Source organism: Phacochoerus africanus, chromosome 3 (genome assembly GCF_016906955.1).
Source record: "Phacochoerus africanus isolate WHEZ1 chromosome 3, ROS_Pafr_v1, whole genome shotgun sequence".
Taxonomy (NCBI): domain Eukaryota; kingdom Metazoa; phylum Chordata; class Mammalia; order Artiodactyla; family Suidae; genus Phacochoerus; species Phacochoerus africanus.
The window spans coordinates 75875578-75895996 of record NC_062546.1 but is presented as its reverse complement, the minus strand read 5'-3'; the positions used below and the strand labels follow the sequence as shown (position 1 = coordinate 75895996).

Genomic DNA, 20419 nt, shown 5'->3' with positions numbered 1-20419 from the left:
GTGTTCTGAAAACTGTCAAAGTTTGAGATGAACTCTTACAGCTAAAAAGAGCACATAGTCCTGGATCCTTTCACCAGGTGAGAGCTCAGTGCTTTATCTTAAAAAAAAAAAAAAAAAACCCACATGGGTTGTAATGGATCTCTTGCAAAATTCTATTAAAGAGAGTTTTCTAAGACTCAATTCCTTCAATAATGATATAAAAAGAAAAAAAAATATTTTTGTACATGTGGAATACCCAAGATATTAATCTGAGAAACTTACTTGTGCTGATATGATCAGACTTGCTGCTCTTTGGGGCTGGCCTCTCACATTGTGTACCTGACCAGTTGGTGGAGCATCTAGAAAGATAAAAACAAACAAACAAAATCAGTGAGGAACAAAGCCCATAAGTCTGCTAATGCAGTAGCTTCAACCAAATGAAATGAAGGAAGAGCCAGCCATCACAGATTCATGAATGTTAGATAGAGGTTTCTGCTAATTTCCTGCATATTGTCAGTATGCTGAGGGTAACTTCAATTAGACTTCACCTGTTAAAATACTTCTAAAAATTTAGGTTTGCAGTCATTTTTCTTTCTTCTCTGTTAAACTTAGAATTGGCATATTTTGTAGCAAAATTGAAATTTTAGCTAAGAACTGAAATTAATTTGAGAAATACTGAAAATTACAAATTATCACTATAAAAATTGAATTTCCTTGTCATGCAAATGCTTCTTTATTAAGTTTCCATAATTTTTTCTGGTTCTAAATTCCAAGTGGAACTAATTACCCAATAGCAAATGGTCATCTGTTTCAAAATTCAAGCTGCAAAATTTTTATTCTTCTGATAAGAGATAGGGAATACAGTACTTTCCCTTTTAAAATCATATTTCTAATACCATGAAATCAAGAGAATATGCCCAAGTTATTATTCTGAGATGTTTTCTTCCCCACATAAGAACCATGACACCATGCTGAGAAGTCTAGCAGAGGATTAAAGTAATAGATCTGAATTTTTTTTTTTTGTCTTTTTGCCTTTTCTAGGGCCGCTCCCACGGCATATGGAGGTTCCCAGGCTAGGGGTCTAGTCAGAGCTATAGCCACCGGCCTATGCCAGAGCCACAGCAACATGGGATCGGAGCAGCATCTGCAACCTACACCACAGCTCATGGCAACGCTGGATCCTTAACCCACAGAGCAAGGGCAGGGACCGAACCCGCAAACTCATGGTTCCTAGTCCGATTCGTTAACCACTGAGCCACGACAGGAACTCCAGTAATAGATCTGATTAAAATTATTCATTTAAATATAAATCACATCCCTATAATTAGCTGGTTGCAACAACATAAATGCTGAAGTGGTTTCAGCTATATTTGAACAATGTCTATTGGCTAACACAACATGCCTTCGTGCCTCTGTCAGAGAAAATCCATAGAGAAACCATTTAATTGGCTTTAGTTCTTATATAAAATGACTGTCAAATATCACCATATCAAGAATAGTTGTACACAATAAAGTAACATTCCAAGTAGATCTCTTTGGGCATGACAGCCAAACTAAATAACTGCAATTTCTAGGTCTCTGCCAATTCCATCATAGCTAATTCAGATAGCTAAAGCTGTTTTTGGAACTAGGCTTCTATGATGCCATGTGAACTATTTGAAGTAATGGGTGTCCTAAAACATAGGCAAAATCTTATAAAATCATCATTGTTGACAAATTATACAATTTATTTCCTAAAAGCATATATTAACTTCAGCATAATTGACAATAATGTTACTATTCAAAAATACAGTTATTTGATTAATAATGACATAAAACTACGAGTATGGAGCATGATTTCAATGAAAATTAATATCATTTATTATTATTAGGTCATCATTCATGCATTATCCTAACTTGTATTACAATCCTTTATTAAAAGTTTATGTATATTTTATCTTTTATTATATTTATTTTACAACATACTACAAGTAAATCATTAAAATAGGTAAATAAATTTTAAAGGCAGTCTATGACTCTGTGTATATTATTGAAGTGAAATAATGAAATAAGCATATTTCAAATAATTATAAAAAAGTTAACAACTTATAAAATCATTGATTTTTAAAAATCATTTCTTTTCTTTCTTAGTTGTGGTCTTGGGGACAAATGATCTAGAAAATTGTTTCAATTCTTCACAGGGTCTAATTTTTGACACAGCCCATGGATAATTCAAAATAAGATGTTTAGGCAGATTTTGCTAACATATTGTTAAAGTGAATTCTAAGCATTGAAAAATTCTTTGTTTTACGTAGCTTTACACTTGTCAAATCTTCCTAATTGACCACTGAGGATTTTTTACCTGCTCCAATGAAGAAAACAATACTGACTGTATTTTATTTAACAATTATTTAATAATTTTATTATATAACTAATTGTACAAAGCTATTTTATGCAATTGTATTGAAATGTTGATTAAAGTATCAAAATTTGCTCTTTATATTACCTTCTTTGATTAAAAACAATAATAACAATAGCAACATAAGGCAGGGTTTATGTTGAATCAGAGAAAGGACTGGAGATGCATTTGTTACGTTCCTAGAAATAAAAACTGCTGGAGCTCATCATTACACTCAGATACTTGGAAGTCAAAATATGGAATTGCTCAGGCATTGCAGGATTAAATACTAATTGGTCATATGTTCTGATATGAACATTGTGTTTTAAGTATTTTAGGAAGCTATTACAAATATGCTTTTAGAACTCCAGAAGGACAGAGAGAGATTTTTACACAAAAAATGATAGTGTATTTTTATTCCAAACTCTGAACTTATTTAAGTAGGATAGGTGTTATTAACAGTATTGACTAATTTTATATTTTATCCACAGTTTGGAACCCGGTATTTATATTAGATAAATAACTTGCTAGTGGTCACAATGCTCTTCTCTTTTATATTGTGGAAGCACATTTAAATTCCTAACTTCCTATTTTACTTATTACACATGGGAAATAACTCTTGAACATTGTGCAGGAGAAATAATTAATTTTAACAGTTCTACATCTTAATCAGCTGATGATCACCTTGCAATTGTCCTTATACTCCTTATAAAATCATGTTTTATGGCCAAAGATAAAATATGTTCCACTCATCTACATTTGTTCCAGTCTTAAAAAAAAAATCTCTTTTGAGATATTAAATCAAATAGAAGTCATTATTCTTGTTGCCTACCTTACAAAATTACAACTTAAGGCATTTGCTGCTCCATGAGTTCTTCCTCCAATGGTTGATTTAAGACCAAGTATTTTTACCATCCTTATAGAAATTCATAAATCTTCATAGTATGAGTATACTATGATAATCAAGGCCATTAATGGCAGAGAACTTAAGAATTGAAATGTGTGTGAATCATCACAATTTCCTGTCAAATTCCGCATTGAATCATTTACATAATCACACTGACTTTAAGATTTCTGGCATCTGTGTCTTTGTCATTGTTCTCTAAGAAAAATCCATAGTCCATGCCCCTGGTCATCTTTTAATCTGTATTGTTGCAATCCCCTGCTCCTTGCCCCACATCCTTGGACAATTAATTATCTTCGAGTTTGTCCTGCATGGGCCTCCCAAGAAATCCTACTTTTTTTCTTACTATCACAAACATCTGTATGTCATTCCTCTTAAACTTATTCTACATTTTTCCCCACTGCCATTTAGCTTAGTACAATGAAAATTAGCTTCTCTTCTTATGTGTTGATCACTATACCACTCTGAATTATTTAACTTTTTAAACACTTTCATGAATTTTTAACAAAGTATTGTTGGATCATGGATAGATAGGTAGATGGATAGATGATAGATTCTTAATTATTTACAATTGTTTAATCCTTCTTTTCATGTTATAATACGGTGATATTTCTATCAGGTTTTTAAGTCAATAGCTGCCTTGTATAGAGCTATTAATTTAATAATCTTTTTGATTTCTCCCCTTCTCTCCAAGGCCAGTGACATTAAGAAGAAAGATTGTTTATTGTTACATCATCTTCCTAATCTTTTCCTTTCACTTTCATTATGGCTATGGGTATAAAATGTTTAATTATAACATGTTTTATAATTTTTTCCTTTATGACTAGGTTAGACTAATGGTTATCAAACTGAAAGAAAATGTGTTAAATTTTAAAACCCGGAGTTCCATATACAAGTGCTTTTCATTGAACAGCTTGGGTTTGTGGCCAGAAATCTGCGTTTTAACAAAGTGATGCAAGTGATTCACAAATTAAACTTTAAGAAGTATTTGAGATAAATTATATCCCCACAGACTTTGTTTCTATACCAAATATTATTCAATCTTTTTTTTAAATTTTTAGGATGGGAAAAATAGTATGCCTACCAAAGTACTGGTTTAAAAGGTTAAATGACATTAGCAGAAGTTGTTAATATAGTACCCGAAAACCTGAGTGGATTTTGTTTTGGGTAACTAATTCTCATCTGAATGTTACTAGGTAAAATATGTGGAAGTTAACTTGTGTTCAACAGTGTGTGCAATTATTGTATAGTCAACAATATTCTCTTTTGATTGTAATTTTCTGTAGTGGGGGAATATCTTTGTGTAAAGGCAATAATCTAGGAGGTATTACTGTACTTTCTGACTATCAAAATAAATTTTATTTTTATAAGGGAATAAAACATAATCTTTAAAAAGGAACAGTTTTTACAATTAAAAGCACACGTGACATATAATTAAACTGTCCAAAATAATGAAAGCTCTGAAGTAATAGAGCGATTTTTACAAAAAGAATTGAAATCATATATAAAACACTGAAGGTGTATTAAAATCTTAGGTATTGTCTTTCACTGTAGCAATGATCAACTTATGTGACTACTCATGTCATTTTGTGGAAATGTGGTCTAGAGTCACCTGATCTGGGAGGATTTCAAAATAAACTAATGAGATTAATATCTGCTCCCTCTTTTGATCAAATTTAAAGGTCATGGAATTCTTCTGACCAAAGTGAAATTCAAAAGTGAACCTAAAGCAATTTTAAATTGAATTTCTCCTTTTATATGCTAGGCTGCCATTATTAACCAAGACGATGAAGATATTCAGAAAGAAAAATCTTTTAATATACCCTTTTCTTCTACACACCGGGAAGGAAAATATGACCCAAAGGGATTAAAGAAGTCTTAGAAAATTGTGCATAGTGCCATGCATGTTTTGGTGCTCAGAAAAAACTTTCATTCAATAAAAATAAAAAATATGAATACATTTTGTGCATAGATTTATATAATAGTATTTTTGTACAGTGATGAAAATGCAAAATATATTTTTTTCTAAATAATTCCACAAATTTCATTCTTTTGGTGTAAGAACATGACTATATTTGCAAGGCATTCTTAACTTTAAAGCGCTACACTCTATGTAGCCGCTAGCACCTTTTATGTCTTCTTGCGGACAGTAGTATTGTAAAATGCAAAAACTTTTATTGCATTTGGAATGGATATTTAGATATTAATTCACCAGTCTGTTAATTTTGAAACATTTTTTCATCTATTATTGTTTCACAATCTTCTGAGATAAAATTATTTCATCTATACATAAATATTTATAATTTTTAACATCCTTCAAAATTTTTCTATCCTAATCTGGATGTAAAATTTTGCATAAGGTTCAATTAACATTTACTAAACTCTGTACCATGTCCTAGAATAAGTATTTTCATGTGAGAAGTATTCTTATTCAGCTTCTATAATAACCCATGAGTTGGAATTATTCATCATCTGAAATGAAGAAATGCACGTTCAAATGATTTACCTGAAAAAGCATAGTTAATAAGCTGTAGAAATAAAACCTAGAGTTATTATGATCCTTCTAATTCAACACAGAAGTAGGAAAATACTTTTCCCCTTTCTCTCATGTGCAAGAGAATACCAGTCCCTTAATAAGAAAGTAGTAGTATTATCTGAACAAATGAAAACCAATGCATTTTTTAAGCAGTAAAATTGTTAGAATTACCACATTGGCTCAGACCTGTGGTTAGTAATGCCTGACATTCTGTCTTGGGCAGTGACAGTGAAGGACATATTAAAGGTTGTTAATATCCTTCTTGATATCAACTTCATATGTTTGTGTTGTTTTCAAAATACTGTAGATGTGTCTAAAATCCCTTTAAAGATCCAACAAGTATAAATTTATATATATTATTATTCAGTACAATTTTGAACTTCCACAACAATTTATGTTTCACTCATTTTACACACACACACACAGCTTTGTACTACAATTTCTATTCATTCACTACTACCATCCAAATTTGACTGTTACTGTATACCTATGAAATAATGACTAAAGTTTCAGATTGGTTTTCCAACATAATGGGCTGGATTCCTCAGGGAATTTATTCAGTATTTTTTTTAAGGAACATTTAAATTTCTTGTCTCAGTCCTTCTTATAAGAATATCTATGCTCGGATAAAATTGCTTCTATACTGTATTTCATCCTTGTGTAGAGACCACAAAAACTATAAGTCCCCATCTGAGTGACACAACCATGTTTGTTTCTTCCATGACAAGAACCTCCATTTGTCACCCATTTTCCTTTTTCCATTGAAATGGAAGGAATGAATCAGCGGTGGGGAATTTGATGCAAACTTTATGCACCTAAAACAGAGAAATTACACTCCTTTTGCCTTTTAGAAACAAATAGCTTACAATACTTTTCCTTCACTCAACTGCACCCTGAACACAATTACTGTGAGTTAAAGATTATGCTAAGCACCTGATATTCTCCTGATACTTTCCTACTTTTTCATAATCCCTGAAAAACAGACTCTTTCGCAAGTACGCCTGTTTTAGGAAAGGTCAGAACACGATAACCTAGAGGATCATCAGGACTATGCCAAAATCTCCTGATGCCAGATCTGATGACTAGAAGTCTCCAAAAGAAAGAAGAATGTGTTCCTGCACTAACACTTAACACGGATTCTTACCTAAAGCCTTGTTTTCTCCTTCAAGATTATAAAACATTATTCATTTTTTCCCCAAGGGAGGGCACAGTTTTAAAGCATTAGCCTGCTGTGGTCTCTTGCCTCACAAAGCAATAAAAGCTACTACTCCTTCATCCAAAACTCTGGCTTCTACACTTCTATTTGGCACCAGTGTAGAGAGGCCATGTTCAGCAACATTATTTCTTCATAGCAGTAGCTAGATATTATTCTGCTTTGTTTTCTTCAAAAAACTTAAGGTAGTATCTTAAATTTATGTTTGTTATAATAAGAATACATGATTCAACTCTATAATTTTATATTATAATGCCTAGTTTTAAAATACTACATTAAATCATTGTGTTACCTAGTATTGGTAAAATTGGTATGACAAAACCAATCTTACTTTAATATTAAGGAAATCTGATCAGAAAGTTTTTGATTTCTGAGAAGGGTTAGTGTGATGAAATAAAATAATAATGAGATGTTTAATAAACTCTGACCAAGAATTATTTCAGGAAAAGTAAAAATTAATGAGAAATTTCAATTGAAGAAGTGGCCATAAAAGAAATAAAATTAACAATGTGGATTATTTAAAGTGATTTATTTTAGAAAGTAAGGAGAAATATTAAAGAAAGGATAAAATCTAGTTTGCCAAGAAATTATCCGTAAAAGGAAATTTAAAATTGGCTGGTTTAATTTAGAAATGTTAAATACAAGATTCTATGCAGGCCGCTTGAGCAGAAATGGCCACGGAAGTGTGAAATGATAATAATAAATATTTTAAAAAAGACCAAAATCTCTAGTAATGGAAAACTTTTACATCTCTAGGAAATTTTACTGAGAGCAGATCTAAAAGGAATGAAGTGTTTTTTAGAGTGAGTAGATGATTTCTACTTAACTGAATATGTTACATGCATCAACTAAAAAGGAAAAGGAATAATCATAAAATTAGCATTAAGTAATGTGACTGATGTAACTGAAGACATAAATGAAGGTTACTACATTAGGAACAGTGTTTATAATTCTATAACTAAAGGTGGGAAGAAAAACAATGTATGCTGTAATACCAGTAGAAAGTTCTATCTGCATGATGCCAAGATAAATGACCAATACTAAGACTGGCTTAAAAGCATACCAAGCCATTGTGGGGGTGGGGGAGGTGCTGGAAATCACTATACTTAGTTCCATGCAAACAAAGTAAATAATTTACTACCTGGATATTTAATGCTTTTGGACAAAATAAGAATAAACAATAAAGAATATTTTCTATGAAAACTTAGTACCCTTCCTAGTTCTTAGTATTTCTTTCTGTGGTGCAAGGTGGTAAAATCTGCAACAAATTATGATAGGAATATCCAGCATATTTGACTGCAGTTATTAAGTATTGTTCTAGGCATATTAATCTATACAAATCAGGGTTATTAGAAATTGTCATTACAAGGTTTAAAGAGTGTGAATGTCTTTTAAGTGAAATATCTAATTCTAATTGTCTAGAAAACATTTAATTTATTTTCAGTTGTAGTATTCCTATGCTGAAATACTGATGTTAGTTATTTTAATTTACAGCCTAAATCATTGGAAAGTAATTCTGATATATAAACAGCCATCTCTTTTTTGGTACTTCAGTATGGCTTTTGTTCTAGTTATAAGATTTTTACCTATCCACCAAAAGGTAACATCAAAGTTTCTAAAAGTAAAAATTTTTAATTGATAAAAGCACATTGTATTACTATTGATATCAACTTCCTGATTATTATCATTCAGCCTTCCTCAAAATCTAGGACGTGCATTTAAAAAGTTCTTTTTTTAGGAGTTCCTGTCCTGGCTCAGTGGTTAACAAATCTGACTAGGAACCATAAGGTTGTGGGTTTGATTCCTGGCCTTGCTCGGTGGGTTAAGGATACGATGTTGCTGAGAGCTGTGGTGTAGGTCACAGCCTCAGCTCAGATTCTGCGTTGCTATGGCTCTGGCGTAGGCCAGCAGCTGAAGCTCCAATTCGACCCCCAGCCTGGGAACCTCCATATGCCGCGTGTACGGCCCTAGAAAAGACAAAAAAAAAAAAGTTTTTTTTTTAAATGCAGGTCCTAGACATCAACTGTACAGATGTTTTCTTGGTCAGTCTCCTGAGGCAAGAGAAATAAAAGCAACAATAAACCAGTGGGACTGAATCAAACTGACAAGCTTTTGCACAGCAAAGGAAACAATAAAAAAAAAAAAGACCACCTATGGAATGGTAGAAAATAGTTTCAAACTATGCAACTGACAATGGCTTAATCTAAAATATACAAACAATTTATACAACTCAACAGCAAAAAACACAAGACCCAATTGAAAAACTGGCAAAAGATATGAACAGACATTTCTCCAAAGAAGTTATACAGATGGCCAACAGGCACGTGAAAAAATTATTAGAGAAATGCAAATCAAAACTACTATAAGATACCATCTCACACCTGTCAGATGGCCATAATTAACAAATCAACAAATAACAAATGCTGAAGAGGGTGTGGAGAAAAGGGTTCCCTCCTACACTGTCGGTGGGAATGTACAACCACTATGGAAAGCAGTATGGAGGTATCTCAGAAAACTAAATATAGAACTACCATATGACCCAGAAACCCCACTCTTTGGGATAAATCCAGACAAAACCTGCATTGAAAAAGACACATGCACCAGTATGTTCACTGCAGCACTATTCACAATAACCAAGACATGGAAACAACCCAAATATCCATCGACAGATGATTGGATTAGGAAGATATGGTATATATACACAATGGAATGCCACTCAGCCATAAAAAAGAACAAAATAATGCCATTTGAAGCAATATGGATGGAACTAGAGACTCTCATACTAAGTGAAGTAAGTCAAAGTGAAAGAAAAATACCATATGATATCACTTATCTGGAATCTTATATATGGTGCAAATGAACCTTTCTACAGGAAAGAAACTCATGGATTTGGAGAACAGACTTGCGGTTGCCAAGGGGGAGGAGGAGGGAGTGGGATGGATTGGGAGTCTGGGGTTAATAGATATAAACTATTGCATTTGGAGTGGATAAGCAATGAGATCCTGCTGTATAGCACAGGGAACTATATCTATTCACTTGTGAAGGCGCATGATGGAGGATAATGTAAGAAAAAGTGTGTGTGTGTGTGTGTGTGTGTGAGTGACTTGGTCACTTTGCTATACAGTAGAAAATTGACAGAACACTGTAAACCAACTATAAGGGAAAAAATAAAAATCATTAATAAAAAAATAAAACAAAACAAGCAATAAAGAAAAAAGAGTAAATGAAAAAAATCCAAAATAATTAGCTAAAATTAAGTGTTAGTATGAATTAACAAATTTGTATATGCTGCATCAATGTTAATTAGTCATAAAACACTCACCAGATTTGTTTAACATTTATAAGAACAGTTTGCAAACAGAAACATCTGAAGCCTTATGACAAAAGAGGGCCATTAACACACATATCTTTCCTAATCCAAGTGTTATATTACTTTTCTGATTCAAGGTGAGAAGGTTTATGAAGGCAGTAGTCTAAAAACTGACTCAGGAAGTTTAGATAAATGTCTTCAATAAATCTAAAATGCTATAGAATATTACAACAGTATTTTATATTCTGGAGAATTGCAATTTGGTGGCAGTTATAAATTTCTTTATATATTTGATCGACACACAACCATAAATGTGGTACATTCTATTTTTGTATTTCTCTATATTTATATATGTATTCGTAAATTTCTAAAGATGTATTTGCTTATGCCTATTCTAGACTGTGATTACTTAAAGGTAGGGATTATCTATTATTCATTTTTCTATTTCTTCATATCTTGAATGTTTCCAGCTGGTGAATATATATGTTTTGTCAATTAATATGTTCCTTGCTTGACAAAATGAATGACTGAATGTATGAAGGCATCGACCATACATGGATGAACTCATACATGTGTCATACTCTATTCTATTAAGAATATATAGCACTGTTCATAAGAACATGCTTTTAGCTAGTTACTAATCAGTCATATCTCACTGAAAGAAATGGTGATTCACTATGAAAAAATACCATATAAGAACCACAGCAATAGGTAAATATTTTATTCCTTTCTTCCTCCCTCCCTTCCTTCTTTCATTCCTTCATTAAGCTATTGATTAATTCTTCCTTTTATAAAATTAGTTGACCGTGAGAAACTCAGGCATGTAAAATTTTAGCTTATTCAGTGTTGTAAATTGTGCGACACTTCCATCGCTATCCCAGGGTGGAATCAACTAGAAAATATTTGTTTTCTTTCCATGACAAAAATTCTAAAGGTGCTTACCTGATGAGTAAATTGACATGGAAACCATTTTTTTAATAAAAAGTGAACTAAAAATATATAATTAATGTAATTTAATCTAATCCATTCATGTAAATAATTGACTAAAACTACAGTGCTCGAATGGTGTGACACAAAGGCTTGTGTGAGTTTTGGAATTAGACAGAACTATGTTGTAAGCTAGTCTCCTCTCCTCAGGAAAGACATATCTTCTAGAAATTCACCCACTTCAGTTTTTTAGTTTAAAATACAGAGGAGAGCAATACCTTTGCTTTTGCCAACATTTCTCAAAGATCTAGTCCTTTATGCTTTAACCATTGTTTGCCCCTTAAATCCACTTCCTTTTTTATTTTATATTTTACCTTTCTATTGTATGTTTTACTTTTACTACCTCAAAAATTTTTTCTTCTTCCTTTTTTCTTTCCTTTGTTCCCTCCTTCCATTCTTTTTTTTTCCTTTTTTTGCAAGGCAAGTTTATCATTTTAAAGGTAGAAAAAACTCAGGTTTCCTGAGAGATTAAATGACACTATGTATATAATTTTATACATCCTCTAAGTTAACTCAAATGGTAAATAATACTATGATATTAAATTTAATGTATAGGCATGCCAATATCAACATAATTATAATTTTTGTTTGTATGCCCAGTAGAAGAAATATTGGGCTTAAGTTGTCATACTCCTTTAAAATAATGGCCTCCTTCTGCTACAATTCTAGTATGAAAAAGAAGAAAATATTTCTGTAACTGATAATATAAGGAATTTTTCATTTATTTATTTATTACTCTTAAACACTGTTGTTGATTAAGCCATATCCATTTGGTCTTTTTCTTAGAATTGTATAAAGTTAGTTTGGAGTTAAGTACTAGGTTGAATGTATATTGATCTAATTTTCTGACTTATTCTGGGATGGAACATGAGCAGGAAAGAAACCTTCATTGTTAGAAACACCTAATGTTTATAGCAGCACTATTTACAAGAGCCAAGAGATGAAAGCAAACTAACTGTCCATTGACAGAAAAATAGACAAAGAATGAATCTATCTGTCTATACACACACACACACACTGGGATATTACTCAACCATAAAAAGAATGAAATAACATCTTTTGTAGTAACATTAATGAACCTAGAGAACATCACACTAAGTGAAGTAAGCCAGACAAAACAAATATCATATGATATCACTAGCAGAAAATAACAAAACTTTACAAAACAGAAATAGACTCACAGACATTGGAAACAAACTTATGGTTACCAAATGGGAAAGTGGGGTAAGGGATAAATTGGGAATTTGGGTTTAATCGATATATACCACAATATACAAAATAGATTATGAACAAAGACATACTGTATAGCACAGGAAACTATACTCAATATCTCATAATAATTTATAATGGAAAAGAATCTGAAAAAGAAGGTACGTCTATATAGTCACTTTGTTGTACACATGCGTATAGTCACTTTGTTGTACACATGTGTATAGTCACTTTGTTGTACACATGTGTATAGTCACTGAAACTAACACAACATTGTAAATCAACTATACTTCAAAAAATTTTAAAAAACCCAAAAAACAAACAAACAAAACAGCATCTGAAATTTGTAGCTTTTTCATAGTGGTAAATTCTGGGAAACAGTCTAATAGAAAGGAAAATAATTTCAATTGTTACAGCGGTAACAATATGTAAACAAATGAAAACACTATGTAGTTATATCATATTTAATTTCTTTGGTTATTCTGATTTACAGATTGTATCAAAGGCCAAGGACATGTTCCCAAATCAAAGGAAAATAATGTGACTACATCAAAACATCATAACAATAGCTGCCCAAAATATAACCATGTAATCATGGTTCTTTGTTAGGCTGTGCCACTTACACTCTCAAAGGGAAAACTGGACTTTAAATTTTATACAAAATGGAATATCTGTATTCCATTTTCCCCCCATGACATTCCTAGCATGGTCAAAGTTAGAATAAGCTACAACTTGTTACCTGGGATATAAAGGACAGATATTGATGTGACAGAGTTTCTTGGCCTTTACTGCTCCAAAAGACATGAACATTTCACACTTTGTGCTTTGAAAATGTGCCAAGGAGCAGAAAACAAATAAGGGACATTCAATGACCTGACTCTTGAAATGTGGACAACACAGGCTGCTAAAGTTGAATTGCTCAATACCTCTACTGAAAAGTTGTGATCTGTTTGAAATCACTCATGACAACTTCCTTGGGCTCTTCCCAAATATTCTCTATGGAGCCACAAGGTTACTGGTTCACATGGAGGAGCCTGACAGCAGTGCTAGTGAAGAGTAAGTTGTCTCCTTCTATCAAAGCCAGCATTTTGAAAAACCAAGGCTTTAATTAGCTGTTGTACTATAGAAGAATAATTCCTACCTTTTTAAAATTTGTTACAGAAACAGAACTCATTATCTTCTTCCTCAAAACTCCAACAGAGGCTTCTTGAGTACCTTTACATTTCCTTATGTGTTTCTCACCCTAAGGACTTAGAAAATAATGCCAAACCTTTAAGAAAATAATTAGATGGAACAATCGCAAAACCAGAAAAAAAAATGACATAATGCCTAATTTTCAGATCATTCTCTTAATGAATGTCCCTTTGGTACTTGTATATTCATTTTGCATCCTTGTACATTTTTAAAATTTGCTTGGGAAATGGTTAGAAAGCTAGTTCCTCTGTGTTTTTCTGAGTTATTTGAGTTTGGACCCACTACCCTTTCTTTCTCTATTATCCCTCACAGGACCTGAGCTGGGCTTTATGCAGTGTCCTCTTCTGTCACTATTAATATCAATATCATTGATTTTCCAATTTTATTTATGTCATATTTTGCTTATTTTTAATAAAAAGTACTTAAAAAAACTCCACATCTTAATTTTCACCTCCAAACTCCCAGAAGCCCAAATTATGCCAAGTTTTTATCATTTTATATATGGTCTATTAAAATAGATTTGTTATTGTTTTTAGTTTTGGCTGTACCTGTCCCAGGACAGGGATCAAATCCATGCCACAGTAATGACAATGCTGAATCCTAACCACTAAGCCACCATGGAATTCCTACAATAGCTTTAATACTCTTTTTTTAAAAAAGTGTTTACCATGTTGAAAACAATACCATGTTCTTTTTTAAAATGGATCTTAATTAATTTTTTAATAAAGTATAGTTGATTCACAATTTTTAAACAGGTATTACACTTCTTCATCTTCAAAACAATTTTAGGAAGACAGGTCCTATTTGTAATTCCATATTAAGATGATAAATGAGGCAAAGAGCAGAAAAACTAAACCAACGAAACAAACTGCAATCTCAAGATAGAAGGTTTTCTATCTTTTGGCTCTTTTTTGTACCCTGTTTACCAACATATCACTTTAAAAAGCCATTTTTTTTAAATTAAAAAATGTGTTTTCCTTTCTATTTCAAATTTAAATAAAATCTGTTTTTTCAAACCAATGTCTTCTTGTTCCAGCAGAGCACCATGCCATCAAGACTTAAAAAAATATGTATTTTTATTTTTTTATTGAAGTATAATTGATTTATAATATGTTAATTTCAGATGTACAGCAGTGATTCGTATATGTTTGATTCACATATATGTTTGATTCATATATAAATTCATATATACAGGAATATATATATAAATATACATCTTTTTCAAATTCTTTTCCATTATAGGTTATTACAAAATATTGAGTTTTCCGTGTACTATACAGCAGGTACTTGTTGGTTATCTATTTTATATACAGTTTTGTGTATATGTTAATCTCTTTTTAAAACACTCACATGATTATGATGCTTTGTATGTCCAATGTTATCAGTGTTCCCCTATTGCTTATGTAATGAATTTCAAATTCCTAGTTAAGCATACGATGTTCCTCAGAATTAGTTCAATGTAGAACATTGTCCAGTACTTTTCCAGAAGCACTGTTTATCTTGCACCACTCAAAGCCCCAAGTCCCTGCCATATTTCTTCTTGCCTCACATCTCTCTTCCAATAGATCAGAGGCCCTCAAAGGCAGGGGCTATACCTTATTTTCCTCTTATTCCTTCTTAGATTTCTTTCTTTCTTTCTTTCTTTGTTTTGAGAGAGAGAATGCCATAGTAAAAATAACAAACAAACAAAAGTAAAGAAAACAAAAATGAATAAAATTAGGTTTTCCTAAAAAGATGACAAACTAAGCCTATTTATTTCCTTCTGTTGAGAGATATTTAATCTTAGTTCCAGAACACTCAGAAAATATCCAGTGGTGGTTTTAGAAGATATCATAAAGATGAGAAAGAGAACCAAAAATCATGATAAAATTAATCACTTTTATATTTTTTCTGACTTTTGCAGTTTTTAAAAATGTATTAATGAAGTAAGATGCTGTATTACAATGATGATAGAAATATGCTCATATCATAGGCTGTCAGATCTCACTTTACAATACAGGCACCAAGACAGTATTTTTTGGCAAGATTAGTTGGGCACATTTTACACGCAGAATGCATGCTAGCTGCTGAAGCAAAATAGATAAATCAGATACAACCTCTTGAAACAATTTATGGTCTGCCAGAGAGAAACAGACATGTACATTTAGAGAGGCCATGGAATAGAACAGGCAGCATTACCATATAAATGTGCTCAATGTCCAAAGGCCACACACAGATGAGTAGTCAATTCTTGCAATAAAATATGGACTATCATAAAGCAAAATGAAAAATAAACACATACACATGTGGATGATCAGAGAAAGAAGATAATTTCATGGCAAACTGTTTTTCCAAAAAAAAAAAAAAAAGGAGAGAAACAAAAAACAGACACCTTAATGAATCCAACCAACCAATCAACCAATCAAACAAACAAAAAATAAAACAGACTGGAGGAAAATGCTCATAGCAAGTTATTTTTAACTTCTACTTGAAATGAAGCAGTAAAACATAAAAACTAACAGTACTATATTGTTTTTGACCACATAGAGAATTGGTCCTGCTATGGACAAGAAACAATAACATATATTATAAGAAATGTCTTGAAATTTTGCCACACTACTATGTTCAAAACAGTGTTCCTGAATTGATATGATTTCAAAAGCAATGTAGTATCAGAGTGAGATATTTTTGGTTCTCCCTTTGCAGATGATAAAAAATAATTTTGAATTTTATGTTTTTGTCTTCTGTTTTTTAAAAATATTGTGAATTAAATAGAAAATTTTTAGAAGTATTTCTTAAATTCCACCAATAAAAGTAATCATTAATTTTTAAGCATCACAAGCCAAATATTTTTGTCTGTTTTGCTCACTGATACAGGCTTTAGTGCATAGGTTGCTGTCTAGCATACAGCAGGTGTTCAATAAAAATTTGCTGATGAATTAATACGGGAAGAAAAGATTGCCAATACTTTTGTTATCTAAACGGGCAAAGTATGAAGAAACCAAGGGACAGGTATTTGTGATTTTAGTGCTTGTAGACTACGGAATTGCTAGACTAGGGATTGATAGAAAGAAACAGATGGAAAGGACTATTACTTCTCTTGAAGTTAGGCATAAATAAGCTACTTATATACCCTTATATACCCAGATACTCTGGTATATTATTCTGAAGTATCAGAAAAATAAATCATAAAATCATAGAGAAAAAATAAATACTAATATTTAATTATAACCCAAGAAGTATTTTGGCTGTTCAGTTATGCCATAGTGTTAATAATAAATGTTTAGTTATTTTTAATTTTTCTGGTAATGGGAATCTTTGTCTCCTCAATGTCTTCATAGATATTTTAGAGGAATTTTGAGAGAACTGGTATCTAGGATTGTGAATCTGACCGAATTTTAAACCAATTTCTAAAATTCAAATTGAACTTAATTAAATACATTGTAACTTATGGTTTTATAGTATATTAGTGAACAATTAGTCTAAGTTCATCACTTTATGGGCAAGAAAAATGTGACACAAAAAGACAATGTAACTTGCCCCAAGTCATAGCCAGATGGATTAATAAAGTGTTTATTTTTTAGAGTGAATATTTCCTCTTCTATGTGTTGATCCTAGAAAACTAATGAGATAAGCACACAGGTATTTACAGACAGAAGTTTTTATCCTAGGAAGAAATAATTTAAAAAAGAACAAAACACAAAACCAAAAAATACAACCTAATTATTGAATGATACCTGGTTGATTAAATAAAGTAGGAAATATCAAAATAGTAGAACCCTGGGTAACCATTAAAAGATCTAGTTATGTCGATTGACATGGGATGATGTTCATAATGTACTGCAAAGTAAACAAATATGAAAAAGTATCTATTACATGATTTCATTTTAGTGTGTCATAACTGCTCATGTATATTTGCATGAAGAGACTGAATTAACAGAAACTAAAATAATAGAGGTCTGTCTGAGATCAAAGTGTCAGCAAGTTTGGTTTCTTCTGAGCCTCTCTCTTTTGCTTTAAATGACTATCTTCCTCCTATATCCTCACGTGTTCTTCCCCACAATGTGTGCTGTATCCAAATCTCTTCATATAAGGGTGCCAGTCATACTGGATTAAGACTCCCACTAATGACTCCCATTTAAACTTAATTATCTCTTTGAATGTCCTATCTCCAAATACCATCCCATTCTGAGGTATTTGGAAATAGAGCTTCAACATATGAATTTGGAAGGGACACAATTCATGTCATAACACTGACAAAAAGCAATATTTACACCCACACAAACATACATTTAGCGCTATCATATGTGTGTGGAAGTTAATTTTATGTGTCAACTCGAGTGGGCTAAGAAATGGCCAAAGCTGGTAAAACATTATTTCTGGGTGTGGCTATGAGGGTGTCTTGGAAGAGATAAGTATTTGAATTAGACTGAGAGGGAAAGAGCACTTTCATCAGAGAAGTTGGATACCCTACAATCAGCTGAGAGTCTGAAAAAGCACAAAGAGGCAGAAGAATGGTAAAGGTGCTCTCTCTGCTTGTGCTGGGACATCCATCCTCTCCTCCCCTTACTCATCAATACTCCTGGTTTTGAGGCCTTTAGACTTGAACTGGGACATAGTCCATCAATTCTCAGGGTTCTCAGGCCTTCATATTTGGACTGAATTACAACACCAACTTTCCTGGTGCTCCAGCATATAGATAGCAGATACTGGGGTTCCTGGGCCTACATAACTGAATGAGTCAATTTGTATAATAAATCTCTCTCTCCTCCCACCCATATATATAAGTGTGTTACGCATCCTATTGGTTGTTTTCCCTCCTCTGGAGAACCTTGCATATTTGATTTTTCCTTCTTGAAAAGCTTCAGTTAAGTCCAAGTCAATTAATATTATCCATTTGTCACAGGCCACATACAAAGAGATAACAGTGAGGTGAGACTAGAGCGACAATAAAGGGAAAGTTGGAAAAGGTAGGAGAGACATCTGGGTCTTGTGAGCTATTCAAGCAAAAACATCTAGATGTGGGATGGGCCCAAGGTTATCTGTTGAGGCTGGGTATATGCCTGTGTCAGTAATAGGAGAAGAAATACTATAGCTACAAACATTCCTTTACTGTTGGAGGGTGAAGTGTGCTGTGCCTATTGTTGGGAGATTATGCTGTGCAGGTAGGTGTATGCTTCAAAAAAAAATTAAATTCAGTATAAATGAACGCCTGATCCTAGGGAGAAATTTTAGATGTAGGGAGACACAGTTAACTTGGTACTGAGTTCACAGAATTCATACTTTCTATATCTCACAATAAAAATTGTTTAAAAATACAAACATTGTCAAAGTAACAATTTTTATTAATAAATGGGGTATAACATTATCTAATTTGCTTTAATAAACATTAAAACTCTCTCCAAATACATATTAAAAATCCCTAGATTTTCATACTTTCTAGCCTTTTCTTTGGAATTTTCTTTTCCTCTACACATAGTAATAAGTGAAAATGGCCATCAAGAGACCAAAGTGAAGGCTTTCAAAGAACAAATCTATTCTTTAAATTGAAAGATAAGGTAATAAAATTTCTTTGTAGAAAAAATCCTGTCAACTTCATAGATCTGAATACTTTATAGACTTTCCAAATATGTGTAAGTTCTACGCAATTCAAATAGTTTTTCACTCTATGAAAAAAAGAAAAACATAGTACCAACAAAACTAAAGAGTACTATATCTTATCTCTTAAAGCAATTTTCGTTTCCTGTAAAGGCTTTTAGATGAAATAGTACATTCTAGCTTTTCATTAAAGATACATGACCACTACCAGTTGAAATCTGAAGCTAAAATCTGTTTCTAAACATTTCATCTTCTGAGGAGAATCAACTGCTAGAAAGATATCCTGAGGGCTTAATATTCTCTTAGCTGAGCAATTTTTGTATTGCATGTGATCACAGACACTTCATACTAAATTTATTTCTATTTATTTACATTTTAGTACCAAATGAATTATAAATACCCTAAGTAAAACTAGGAAATTTTCCATATTCTAAAAATTTCAACTCTAAGAAACCTGAGTATAATATCTGTGTCTGTACCAACTATCCTTCATAGTTTCTTTTTTTTTTTGTCTTTTTTGTTTTTTCTAGGGCTGCACCCGTGGCATATGGAGGTTCCCAGGCTAGTGGTATAATCGGAGCTATAGCTGCCAGCCTACACTGGAGCCATAGCAATGCAAAATCTGAGCCGCATCTGTGGCCTATCCCACAGCTCAAGGCACACTGGATCCTTAACCCACTGAGTGAGGCCAGGGATGGAACCTGCAACCTCATGATTCCTAGTAGCATTCTTTAATCACTGAGCCACAAAGGGAACTCCCCTTCATGAGCCATGATGGGAACTCCCCTTCATAGTTTCTTAACAATAGGCCCTTAATCATTGGTGAAAGAGCAATCCTCTTGAATAATTAACATCTTCTTGTTATAAAAATATTTCCCCTTGATCTCACTCTCCCTTGAAGTTACCATTATTTTTTCCTTCATATAATCCACAGCTAAATATTCAGAAATGAATCTACATTCTTCTCTAAATATTCAGAAAGGAACCTATATTCTTCTCTACTTTTTTACACTTACCCATCTATTGTCTGGTTTCTGCTATATAGCATTTTCAAAACATCCCTCATGATGGCCACCTAATTGCAAAATCCAATAAACCATTTATAATTCTTATCCTCCTCTAACTGTCTGGAG

At 32.4% G+C, this 20419-nt stretch overlaps 1 protein-coding gene across 1 annotated transcript in view; it reads right to left on the bottom strand.

Moving 5' to 3' along the window:
- The window catches only part of LRP1B (LDL receptor related protein 1B), a 1901444-nt gene that overhangs the window by 17909 nt on the left and 1863116 nt on the right, over nucleotides 1-20419 (bottom strand). The window contains exon 87 of the mRNA XM_047772014.1: nucleotides 262-338. Coding sequence (XP_047627970.1) covers nucleotides 262-338 — 77 coding nt within the window. The remainder of the gene's footprint in view (nucleotides 1-261; nucleotides 339-20419) is intronic.